Source organism: Pieris rapae, chromosome 13 (genome assembly GCF_905147795.1).
Source record: "Pieris rapae chromosome 13, ilPieRapa1.1, whole genome shotgun sequence".
Lineage (NCBI taxonomy): Eukaryota > Metazoa > Arthropoda > Insecta > Lepidoptera > Pieridae > Pieris > Pieris rapae.
This window is the reverse complement of record NC_059521.1, coordinates 10,299,578-10,313,571: the sequence shown is the minus strand read 5'-3', so window position 1 is coordinate 10,313,571 and position 13,994 is coordinate 10,299,578. Positions and strand designations below refer to the sequence as shown.

The 13,994-nt window shown below is 33.0% G+C and overlaps 1 protein-coding gene across 1 annotated transcript in view; it reads left to right on the top strand.

The window, feature by feature from the left end:
- Positions 1–13,709, top strand: part of LOC110998322 (G-protein coupled receptor moody) — a 32,814-nt gene extending 19,105 nt beyond the window's left edge. Inside the window, exons 2-4 of the mRNA XM_022266885.2 lie at positions 8,316–8,736; positions 12,490–12,728; positions 12,851–13,709. Coding sequence (XP_022122577.2) covers positions 8,497–8,736; positions 12,490–12,728; positions 12,851–13,694 — 1,323 coding nt within the window. The 5' untranslated portion in view covers positions 8,316–8,496 and the 3' untranslated portion in view covers positions 13,695–13,709. The remainder of the gene's footprint in view (positions 1–8,315; positions 8,737–12,489; positions 12,729–12,850) is intronic.
- Positions 13,710–13,994: the final 285 nt, after the last annotated feature.

The window sequence follows — 13,994 nt, the reverse complement described above, 5'->3', positions numbered from 1 at the left end:
TCCTTGCGCGATATTTTATTCTGTTTAGAAATCTCGTTCAATCTGTAAAAGGTGAATTTTACTAAGAAAGAATTTCCTCGACGAGGTGTAGCGAAGCATTGGAAGCATACCTTAGAGAATATCCTTTGGCTTAAAATCCCGTGAACATCACGGTTTGCCCTTTACTGCTTTCGAGCTATCTTGGATTATGTTCGATTCACTTGAAGCCTGTTATCAAAAATTCCACTTTGTTTATGGCTCTTTTCTGTTATCCTTCATGTCGTTATGAACTTTCTCCAACGTAAAAAGTACGTGTTATTTAACTTTAACTTTAAGAATTAATAATTCCATAAAAGTGGTCAAACGTGTACATTTATGTATTTTTCCAAGTTAAATATTTAACGACAATGAACATGTACCCTTCATCTAGTGTTTTACTGTATTAAAAATTATTTCAATGTATTATTTCATAAACTATGCATCGTTACACGAGTTAGGTGTTTTAACCATACATAAGCCTGTGGTAAGAGGCCCCGGAAAAGCCTCAGGGTAAGTAAATCCGCGCCCCTCGGTGTTTAATCTCCCCTGGCACGTTTCATATAACCCGGATTCACTCTTGACTTCACAAAACCCTTTTAAATAATGTTGTGTTTCGTACCTTTTTTATGAATGAGCCATGAGTAATGAACGGGAATTTGTTATCGCAAAAATATTTTTTCTGCGCTTTTTTATTCTGTAATATCCAGATATTTCTTTTCTATTATGCTGCTCTTACAGACAGTCGTAAGTTTAATAATCATCGACATAGGTAAGGCGCAATTATCATACTTTCTTAAAGATTGTTGCCCGTTAAATTTCAAATAGCACAATGGTAGAGTGGATTTAAGCGTAGTATAAAATGGCAAAACCGCAACTGGCACATTTACATAAACATTACCAAAAATGAGTACAGCACCCGAATTGGGATTAAGGTCTGGATGAATCTGCATTTACATACTCTTCTACAATTATGATATTCTAACACAACCTCCAGAGTTAGAATATAATGATTTCAAATATTTTTAGACATTTTTTAATGACCGGCTGAATCTCTTCACATATGTAGGATATTTCTATCAATCTGTTTTTATAAGAAATGATAATTATTCCAGTAAAAATATATTATTGTTTTATTTTCGTTCGCTTCTTCCCTGAAATCATCAATTGTTTTAGTATTATTAACATTAGAAAAACAAAAGAGAAGCACGAGGAATACTTTTTGCACATAAATCCTTTGTATTGTGGTCTCAGATAGTCTTAATAAATAATGGTATTTCCAAGTGGACTTGTTATTACGTGAAAATCTGAAGGAAGCAGCGTCGAGGTGATTTATATCAGCACTTTGTCGTTTACAGGTCGTTTGTTAGAAAGAGGTTAATATGGAAAGTCTGAAGCTTTTTATGTTCAAAGGATTTTTCATTTCGGAACTTTTGTTCGCACAATGAAGTATCCTGTTCGCATACAATAAAAATCTAAATTGGGTAGTTCAAAGTAAAAATATATATATGACGCAGTGAGACGGAAATATAACAAGGAGAAGACATTTGTCAAGAAAAAATGATGGCGCACATGTCAAGACTTGATTCAGGAAGCGAGACTTGATTACTTTAATGGCAGCGTGTCTCGTGATGATGTGGCTAAGTACTCCATGTCGTAGAGGCCGGCATGTCAGACACGGTCGAACGCCTTAAGAGCCATGCGGTGCCGACCGGTGCCAGTATTTCTAGCAAACCTAATTATGTATATAAACACACTAGCAGCATAATAAGCTGATGCGCGCGTATTTTTGATTTGGAGAAAGTAATCTATCTATTTTTAAAAGAGTTCAATTATTGTGCACTGATTACACTTTCTGGAAGCCTATTCCAGTCGACCACTACTCGGTTTGGGAGAAAGTTCCTTGAGGAATTTGTGTTATGTTGAGTGGTCTTAATTTTTAAAGAACTACCCTTCGACTGTGTATTTTCACTTATAATAAAAAGCTTCTCAATTCCTGGAACATGATAGTGGCCACTGAGGATTTTATAGGTTTCAATGAGATTTCCTGTATGTATGTGGATATAGTTCAGGATAAGTAATAAAGAAATATTTTAAAAATATCCAATTAGATCCAAAAGGCTAAAAGATTAATTTCAATAACCACAAATACACATCTCATATTTCCAAGTGCATTTCGCCGCAAATGGATCGTAATTAATTTTAAATTTACGTGCGATGCTCTTCAACCAAAGTTTACACATTAAATATGAATTTACACATGAATTTAGCTCCATCAATCCAAAATTCAAATCCAAAATTACAAAATCTCATCAAAGCAATGTATTGTCGCAGTACAAATCCCAATTAAGTTCTTTTGTTAAAATAAAATAAAATAAAATACGTTTATTTTGGAACATAAGATCTTCTAGGTATCACTTATTCCACGTCAATCAATTCGAACTTGTAGGCATCCCTACACATCGGCAAAGACAGAGGGTGTAGGCCGAGAGAAAAAGCCGGCGTAAAAAACTCTCGGTGTTGAGTCAAATAATATTCTATGCACAGAATAAAGTCTCAACATGGTTCATTTTTTTTACAACAAAGTATTCTAGTATCTCTCCGATGATCTCCGTTTAGGAGTCCCAAAGCGCGTATTTTAGCATTTGTGGAAATTAAGTTTGTCTAGTATACATTAAGACGTCCTTTTAGGTCTAGTTTGCAATATAAGACAACAAAAATAGCGCTGATCAGAGTTTTCTTTATTCTAAGCACGTTTGTCATCCGTAAATAATTCCCTAAATTCTTAACCAAAATTAAAATGTAATACAACCACAGAATTTAGTTATTTTCGTTTTAGTTTTGAATACAAATAGTTGGGTTTATAGAAATAGAATTAGATTTTGTATACTCACGATCCTTATTTAAGCTTGTAGTGTATGTAGCATTTATTTCGGTGAATTTCCAATAGGCCATTGTCCTTTCATGAAGTAATGCTTCTAAAAGTAAGAAAGTAAATTTTTACTTAAATATTCTTGATAATTAAAAATAAAATTTAGACAGCGCTGTTACGCCTTGCCATATTACCTTACAATTTTCATATCAAAATAAAACACTAATTATAGCAAAAAGAAGATAAATATTTCTACTAGAATCGGAAAAGTGAAGTTACTAATAATAATTATTTAAATTTTACCTTTAATAATTTAAAATGTAGTTTTTGTTTCTATTTGTTAATAGGAAATATAATATAGAGTTGGGAAGAAAAAAAGCCGGTTACAATCCTATTTCTAATGGGTGTAACATTCACGTGATAATGAAACCTTCCTCGTATACAAAAGCTCATTCGCCGAAGTAGTATTTATTGTATTAACAGAAATTGTAATTGTATATATTACTATTACAATTTCTGTTAATACAATAAATACTACTACTTATATTAGAATATTACATTAGATATCAATATTAGGATTTTACAATTGAAAGCTTAGAGTTTAATTAATTACGTAATTGGTCACGAAGCAGGCTATTCTTACTCTTCAATTATTACTAGCAATATGGATTGAAACAACGAAAATGCTAAGTATCGATTAAATCGTTATAAACGGTCGTTATGTCTTCATTCCGTCTGGCAATCATCGTAAAACGACCCTTACAAAGTCGTAATTCATTACATGCAGCTTGCGATAATTGAGTCAATGCACCAATAAAGAGCAATATCATATTTTGATATTTAATTTGGCAATGATTAAAATTTATATGTGTCCTATAACAAAGCATTTGGAGTCAGTCTGTGTGTAACATTAATTTTGCTTGAAGTTTTTTTGTGCGTAACATTAATTTTGCTTGAAGTTTTTTTGTGCGTAACATTAATTTTGCTTGATGTACTTTAGTTTGCAGTTTTAATTTCGAAGGAATTTTATTTAATTATGAGGACAGTTATTGTTTTTCATTAGTGTGTAGAATTTCCATTACTCAGGCCTTCGGGTAATTATGATGGTTCACTCACACATTATGTCAGCTAATCACAATTGAATAACCCTTATAATAAACGCAGGCTGTATCTGTAATTTGTAAGTACAGATGACGTAAGAGGGTCGCTGAACTGTGGTGAGAAAATCTAGTTTCCCTGTCGGGCGCCGAAGTGACGCGCTCGGCGGGAAATCTGATGCACTCTAACGATTAAGATGTAACGTATACGATTAAGTGCTACGGCACTCATACGTTTCAGTTTTCATACAAACGATTAAATTGGTTAGATGGTCTGTATTTATCGTGTTAATTTCAGGAACCATAGACATTATTACAGCAGACACAATTTTCCTAATCTTCATTAAGGGTTATCGTTAGAGTTGATGGAAGTTATTCATATAAAAATCGTAAATCGTATTAAAAATGTTTTAGTAACGACTGACTTCGCGTCATATTTTTTATTTATCTTCTTTTTACTGTAGGATATTAAAGATTATAAATGAAATCTCAGTAAACCAAAATTAGAAAAAAGAATTCAAAAAGTTCGTTTCAGAACATTCATTATCGCAATTAAATTTAATGAACTATTTAAAGTGCCTTAATAATTAGATGTATTAGGTTTATGTATAGTATATCTCCATCGAGACTCGTTACGATAACTCAATAATTACATTTGACACTGCTGTCACAAATTGGTTGGCTTATTATACTTCAGTATTTATCCCTTGTTTAATTTAGTTTAATCATCTAGCAAATAGAATACTTATCGGTTATCACTATAAATGTAACTTCACAATAGTAAGAAATGAAGTGAAATAATAGTTAAAATTTTAAACTGTACATATTTATTATCTATTTCAAATAAAAAGATGAGATGTATATTAACAATATAATATTGAAATAATTGGTATGTGCAAAAGTTAAATTTAGGCCAATCTTAAAACTAAAAGGAGTAGTAATTTAGATAATAAAATCATAAATTTGTAACAATACTTAAAGTTCATCAAATATCAAGCGACATTAGAGTGAATATAAAATTATTATACGAAATTTGTTACAAGTTGTTTGAAAGGGTTCAAATAAACAAAAGATTTTGCCTAAAATGTAGAAACGAATTTATGTTACTGTTAAATGTTAATCCGCCCATTTTCCTTTATAATATAAGTATAATAGTATATTATATATACATTCATCAATATCAGAAGTAATCATTCCGGAGATTGTCCTTATTCGTATCTTTGTAATTAATCACTGTTGTAATGAAGAAATCTAGCAACCAACAAATGTAATGGAACAATATTTTCTGAGAATTTTTATTGTCATTTTGTGTAGTCGATCGCTTCGCACACTTTACAAATCATTTATCGATAAATTTTTAGGTTGTCAATAAGCTCACAATAAGAGCTCGTAGTAGGCACCCTGGTAGATGTTTTAAAATGAAGTGTAATTTATTAAATACTAGCAGACTCGGCCAAGCGTTGCTGTGGCTAAGGTTTTTGTTATATTACATAGTAGTAAATTAATCAAGGGAAACCGTAGGAGAACTTATGTGAACGTTGGTACCACGACACGGACCTAAACTAAACTACCTTTGACTCAGCGCCATCTGTTAGAATTGTATCAAATAATAAACAAATGTTAATGTTATCGTAATTTTAGTACGGATGCCTATTTTTTTTGAAAATGAAATATAGCCTATGTCACTCAGGAATGATGTAGCTTTCCAACAGTGAAAGAATTTTTCAAATCTGCCAAGTAGTTTCGGAGCCTATTCAATTCATACAAACAAACAAAAAATCAAACCTTTCCTCTTTATAATATTAGTATAGATCAGACATTTTTACTAAATATATTTGTAGCAAGAAGTTATGTTATTAAATTTGTTCTATTTTTCTATCATTGGTATTCGTGGGTAAATTGATTATGTTCAAGATACCTGTACAAATCCAGGGCTAACCGATAGTAAGGGTAAATAAATGTAGCAAATAAAGGAATTATTTCTGCTAGAAATACTTTCCAGTACAAATATTGTGACATCAATCAGTGTCGCAATATCGTATTAAGGCACGCAAGCACCTGCCTTTTCCCCGATCAATCACTAAATTACAAGTTAATATCCACATTTGTCTCTAGTCATTATGAAAAAACTCTTTTATTTTTTAGATGTGTCATACATTTATATATTTTGAATTATATTTGAAGTAATTAATACAAAATGTTTAATTTTTTTAAATATTTAAAGTCGTTGAAGTTAATTTTTAATCCAACGTAATTGATGTAAGCATCACGTACCATTAAAGTCAAAACATGTTTTATTTTGACTTTAAATAACAAAGTAATTTAATATACATTCATCAATTAATAATAAAACGAACGGGTTCAAATAGGGGAATGTGTTCGTAAGAAAGCCATCTAATTTCCTTCGTACATAAAATGTTTCATAAACTGAGCACTTCGTAAGGAATGGAGAGTAATGAAACCATAATATATCATGCACCACAGCACATGCCAAAGGGCAATTTCTCATTGAAGCAATTTGTATACAATATTGCGAGTCCATTTCAAAGACACCCGAGATAGATCTGAGAGTACCTCCACTAAATTATGCATCGAAACTTAATAATACCGTATGATTTTGAAGGTAGTTCTATTCGCATTTCGATGTATTGCTTGATCAATTTGTCCGGTTGAATGATACTTGGATATTGCATCGTCAGAATTCATGTACTCGTACAAGTAATTCGGTTCGCTACCGCGTCTAACCAATCTGCGTATGTAAATAGACTAAGGACAGAGCTTTACCAATATATACACGAATACAATTTATTTAAAGAATTATATATACAAATTTAATGCTTGTATTGAAAGTAATACATTGTTTGAAAGCACTGTGATTTAATTACGGGGAGTTGTTACGCATAGATTATAACCTACTGACATACTTTGACTCTTCTGTTTAAATTTTCTGTAATTAAAACATCTTGTGTACCACTCTCTTTGCAAATAATGGTAGGCATCGCTCACAACCTAATAAAGCACTCAATGGTAAACAATATTTCATTAACAGCCAGTGTCGACCCAAAAAAGAATCGGGTCGGACCGACACGTAAGACGATAAGATGTTTTTGCTTATTCAGGCTCTACTTAACACACCGGCCCGTCTTTTTCACCCTTAATTGGGAATGCCATTTTTATTTGCAACTACGTGCTGTATATTATATATTTATTATCATCTAACAGACTTATGCTTGCATTTTGATATCAAATAAATACTTTACTTTAATCTTTTATTTTTTTGGACTGAGCCCTGCTATCTAAAAAATATAAGGTAAAATAATATACTAATTACAAAATATGTTCTTTATAAACCGAAGCTCAATATTCTTAAATTAATTACATATATACTTTCACAATGCAATACACAATTTTGGAATATTTTTGATGATGTTTGTGTTTCGTTATCTTCAATTAGTAGCTTGGATTGAGGCCCAAATCGTCGACACAAAAACACAATAATCTTATTAAAACTCTTCCATCGTCTGATTTTAATAATAATTTTCGTGAATTCTCATTAAAATCTTTATTTAATGCGTTTCCGAGAACTGCCATAACGTAACGGGGTAATTAAACCCGCAAAACATTACTAATATTGAAATCGGTGGCATGGATAACGACACATTTTATGACACAATGTTAGCTGACGTTTTTAAATTACTTAACACATTTTCCAGTAAACACATATATATATGTTCTCTATAGCTAATAAAAAGGTGATCATTTCAAATCGATAGCATTTATTTAGAGTCTGACGTGACATAGTTAATCTCAGATGAATTTAAAAAATATGTTTATTCCGAATGTTGCATAGATAGAGAATAGAGAATACAGCACAAAATCCACCGGTAAAGAATTTTAAATCAACAACTTGGGATATGTGTCTTTCAGATCCAAAACTCTGCCAGATTAAAATGACTATCAGTAATATAAGGCTGTTAAAGAGAAAGGAACAAATGACTAAATTAGGTGTTAATTTCTCCAGGAACTGACTGATTAGTAAGAATGTTCATTAGAAAGTTCACCCCGATTTAAGTTTATCTTCACCTTCTTAATTACTTAGCAACCATTAAATAGGAAGAGCGGATATTGACAACGGAAATGTTGAAACTTGTCTCTTTGTTGTATAAAAGAGATTTTATACAATCGTTCTGATCGTTATTTAAAAACTAAGTTTAACGAAACGATTGTTTGTATGTAATTATAGACAATATTTGCATATATGTATTATTAAACCAACAAACAAAAATTATAAAATAAATCAAATTATTTGGTAACGATAATTATCTCCACAGGTCATCGAGCATGAAACAATAACGGAGCCGTCGCGATAGCACTTCCTGAGCAGCTGTTGATAGCCATTATGTCTTATCAAAAACAGAAGGCCTGGCCTTATCAGTCGTGGACGAAACCCGCACGCGTCCCGACCTAAACACCACATGACAAGCGCGAGAAAACGATGAGTAATCTCTTAAAATGGGTGATTTGTTTCCGAGTATACAGAAGAGTACGCTGGCCAGTAACGTAGGTGGCGACAATTGGAGTGTTCCTGGCCTTGATGAGTACAGCACTGATGAAGAGTTGGCGTCCGTGGAACTATTCAAGGACTACCCGGAAGGACTGCTGCGCTTCGCATCAGTATGCTGCGTTTTATTCATGCTTGTGGGAATCCCCGGCAACTTCATCACGATTGTAGCCTTAGCGCGCTGTAAAAAAGTAAGTAAATAACTTTAATTTAGTTTTAGTTTAACACACACGTTATTACAAATAATGGAACATATTTCTGTGTCTGTCTGTTAAACGTAACAAAACAAGTGACCAACATGTCTCATTATTAGATATAGATTTCAGCGTAACTAGTATTTGATGGAAAATTAAAAAAAAATGTCTACCCCCTTTTACCCCTACCCTACTGTTTTCCCTGTTGTGTTATTAATACAGATTACAATATTTTAGTTAAATAAAAAATTAATTAACAACATTCTTATTCGCAAAATAAATAGATTTGTGTAATTACAAAAGTTTATACCTCATGCAAGGGTCTTCGTTTCCCGCAGAATATTTTATAGATGTAAATCTGAGCAGAAATTGAAAAATCCTTCATTTCTGAACACGCAATGAATTAGATTAAATGATCTATCGAGCTCAAATGCTTTTTATATTGAACACAAATTCATTCTCTTAATTAAATTGTCCCAAACTACTTTATGCCTTTGAGAAGTTCAAATAGTTTATTTTTATACCAAACATAAATTGTAGTAATACTAAAAATAAATAAATTGTAACAAAAACTCATGGATAACGTAGGATTACTAGACATTTATATAAATAATATATCTGAAATAGTTTTTACAATAGACATTGTTCTTTCGCTTCTTTAAAAGCAATATCGTATATTGAATCGAGAAAACTATTATTGTATTTATAGTGTATGAAGAACGGCGAATGTTATCCAGAAATTGCATGAATAAACCAGTGCATTTAAAAAGGTCGAACTTGCTCCGGAAAATGTTAAGCACGTATAAACACGTGTAACTCCAACTAAAAATGTACCTGATTTTATGAACTCTCCGTCGCCTTTCAAACGTTCTTTCAAAATATGAAATTTAACTTTCGAGCAATTAAAAAGTAAAAAATAATTGTCTTTTTTCTTAATTCAACATAACGGTGCGGATATCAGATATTATCATTACGCTTAGTAATTACTGGTATACGGAAGAGCAAACAAGATAAAATTGAATTGTTTGTTCTACATGTATAAGATAATGGTCAGTGTATAAACATAGAAATCGAAAAATAATTTACTGTGAAGATAACGAGGCCACTTACCTAACCGGAACTATTAAAATATAAAAGTTTCGAGACTATTTGATTTATTATAGAACAATATTCCTTTGCCGTAAATATTATTTGTTAAAGCAAGAGAAAATACGTGAAGCACATACACCGGGTGTGCCGAGTGCCAACTGAAATTCAATATTGCGTTCCCTTCTTTGGAAATATAAAGGTCTACCCCATGTGAAATAATGTAATATGAAAATATAACCCGTTTTAACCTTCCGTCCCGTTCCGGTCCTATCTCATATTTTGATTCATCAAAATTAAGTAAGGTATATAATTGTCTCTATATTTATATCTATATGGATACACAAAATTTGTCTACTGTTTGAATCACTAAATACATAATCTTATTGCTAAAACTAATTATTCTGAGCGGCAGAAAATATCGTACAATTAAATAAATAACTACGTCCATATTATTTGATTTACCTCAAGAATGAATCTTGCTTGATGATGTATACAAATGTTTATTACATTAAAGCGTAACTTTAGTGTAAGCGGTCAAATCAGGCTTCTATTTAGAATCGTGACATTGCCTGAATATTTAATGTTGCTGTGCCTTTCTCGAAGAGGGCTCGATAAAGTTTTGATCGGCTGTCGCTTCGTTGCTCTATCGTCGTGTCATTTTCATGAAGATGTGTTAAATATTACTCTATCTCATATAGTATGAATTGCCATATTACTATTAAATCGAAGTTTAAGTTTATTTTACACACAATATACAAATATTTAGGGCCTGTTTCACAATGTATGGATAAAGTGCCAAATAGCTATGCAACACATAAATTATTCGAAGGATAAAATTTCCGAATAAGATACTCCGCATTTCATGACGAATAGCGCTATCTGACAGTCGTGAAACGCAAAAATACTGTTTATCCTACAAATAAGTAATAAATAGCTTATTTGGAACTTTTATTGTTATTAAATATTTGTTTTCCAATAACCTCACAATAAAATAATTTGTATTTATGAATATTTATTAATTTTGTCGTTTGTAATCGTAATTACAATGCAAATGCTTGCTCAAATTTAACCAGTATTGAAATGGGTAATGCCGGGTTTGACTGTTAAATTAATCAAAATCTAAATAATTGTTTTGATGTGAAACATCTATAGCCGCACGTAAAACCGATTACTGGCGTGGCGACGCATGCCGTGGCGACGCGTCGCCACGCTATATGATATACAGTCTAAATGCAGAAGTAAGTTAACATTAAAAATATTTAATGTAAATAATGTTTATTCAACAAATAGTCATCGTTATCTAGAAAAAAATCGTAATATTTTATTTTATCATTATGACATATTTAGTTCCTATCACAATCTGTTCTTTTTAGCGTATTACTTTTACAAAATAATGTCGATGTTTCACATCTGCCAGGCGTCCCGTGACAGCTCTAATTTTTTTTAACATATTGGGTACTTCGTTCACTTTTAAACGTGAATGTTTAAAAAAACTGATTAAAATTATAACGTAGAACGGACGAGAGACTCTCCACCACTCCTTTAAATCTCCATGAATCACCACATACGTGGTTTCAAGCACGACCAGTCACAAACTTAGCACCTGTTTATGATGGGGTCAACCCAACGCATGACGGCTGCAACAATCAATAGTATCAATATTCACAATAGTATTAATAGTAAACACAATTTTTAAGTTAATTTAAACTTTAATTAAAGGACTCTTGCTTCTTACAAGTCTATTCAAACGATATAAAATACAACGACATCTGACAATATAAATCATTAGTTGCGTAGGTCAGTGTTCCGATCAGTAATAAATAATAACTTTTAAGGACTGCGATAACAGCATTAAGTTTATTTTAAGAGTATAATAAACACTATCTTACGTATTCAGAATTTTATCTATTCTTCCCTTATATTGACTAGTAATACCAATATCAATGATTTTAATAGCAACAAATAAAAATGTGCGTTTGTTTTACACTGTTCGTGTTCTTCAAAGCCTCTTCTCGTGATACATTGGAAAGTAACGAAACTAATTTTCATTCATTGCGCAAAGTTGTTTTTTTTTCTTGGAAGAGATCGAAATCAGATAAAAGCTGTTTTTAAAGTAAAAGTAGCATATATTTGGTTATCTAATACAAAAAAATACAAAAATAAATAACAAAAGTTAATAATTACTAATCAGAAAAGATCCAAAAATAATGTTGTATCTATTCTTTATATAAACAAAGTGTTTAAAAACTAGAGTGTAAAAGCTTTCAAAACTTTAAGCTCAATTATAGCCTAAACTCAGCAAAACTTTAATTTGAAACATCATACTTATTAAAGTTAGCGATATAAGCTGTAAGCTTAGCGATATAATGAAGCTTGTAGCTTGCAAATGATTTGATTCTTATGAGTACGTAACCGATTTAGGAGTTTTGCTTTTAGTTTTCATTTCTGAATGTCGTGTTAGTGGCGCCGCTTAACTTCTTCCACTCTCCTCAGTCTTTGACAAGCCTAACGAACGATCTATTTCGTACAATATGTAACGTATGTCAAGACAATTAATTCCACGCCTTAACCTTTACCCTTAATAAGAGGAAATTCGTTAGCATTCGAATAAATAATAGCTGAAACACACAACGAAAATATATAATTAATTACATGTTTCAGGTGCGTAATGCAACAGCTGTTTTCATAATGAACCTGTCCTGCTCTGATCTGCTGTTTTGCTGCTTTAACCTGCCCCTGGCAGCGTCTACGTTTTGGCAACGCTCTTGGGCACATGGGCGGACCCTTTGCCGGATGTTTCCTCTGGCCAGATATGCATTGGTTGCAGTCTCGCTATTTACAGTACTTGCTATCACTATCAACAGATATGTTATGATCTCGCATCCTAGACTTTATCCCAAGTGAGTAAACAATATTCACACTATTTTTATCAATGAGCCTGAAATTAAAAAAAAGGTCATGCATTTTGCATTTTAATTTAAAACCGACATAGGAAACTAAAACATATTTATTTTTGTTGTAGGTTATATAAAAAACAATATCTGGCCTTGATGGTAGCAGGAACATGGGTTTTCTCATTTGGGGCTCTTATCGCCACGTGGCTCGAGAAATGGGGTCGTTTCGGTCTGGATCCATCCATTGGGTCGTGTTCAATTCTTCCAGATAGCAATAATCGTTCTCCCAAAGAATTTCTTTTCGTCGGCGCATTCATGCTTCCCTGCTTAGCTATAGTTATTTGCTATGCACGTATATTTTGTATTGTAAGAGAAGCGGCTAGACGCTCCAGAGCGCCTTTCAAGGGGAGACCGCGTCCTGGTTTAGAAGATTCCGCAGTCGGTTCCGCATCCACTGCGCTAGAACGCTCGCCAGGCCCGGAAAACGGTGTTATGCACAGTAGTGTGCCTCGGAAGGCCCTTCTAGCACCACCCATACTTCATTGTCCAGTCACCCCAGGCCCCGAACGGTCTTCCTCTTCCGGGGTGGACACTCTGGATGGTCATGATGATGAATGCGCTCTAGATGCAAAGCCCCGAACTCCAAGTGGCGGAGAGACTGCTAAGCGCCTCCGACAGGCAGCGGTCGTTCTAAAGCGGTCCCCAGCACCCATTAGGCCTCCCCGTTTAACTCCGAAGGACAGAAAATTACTAAAAATGATAATGGCAATAATGTTATCGTTCTGGGTGTGCTACCTGCCAATAACGTTGACAAAGATATTCCGCGAGTTCACGTCACACCCCGCAGCAAACATCGCGGGCTACATACTCATATACCTGACGACGTGTATCAATCCTATTATATATGTGGTGATGTCGAGCGAATATCGGCAAGCTTACAAGAACCTGTTAATGTGCAAGCGAAGGGCGTGACGTTCGCCCGGCGACGGCGTCTCGGAGAAACGCCCGCCGTAAATTCATAAGAACTGTGTTACAATGCAAACGCTCGGAAACTATATATATATATATATATAATACTACATTGTTTTTTTAAAACGTATGAACTATTTATGTGAGAATGTTTTTATTACATTGTAATCGCGTGCCGTCCGTGATTGTGCTAACAGATGATGAGTGCAATGATTACTACAAAAATGATAAAATCGAATAGTAGTCTAAAATAGTTATATTCTACTTACATAATTACATGTTTAACATCCCGATAAACGCGAT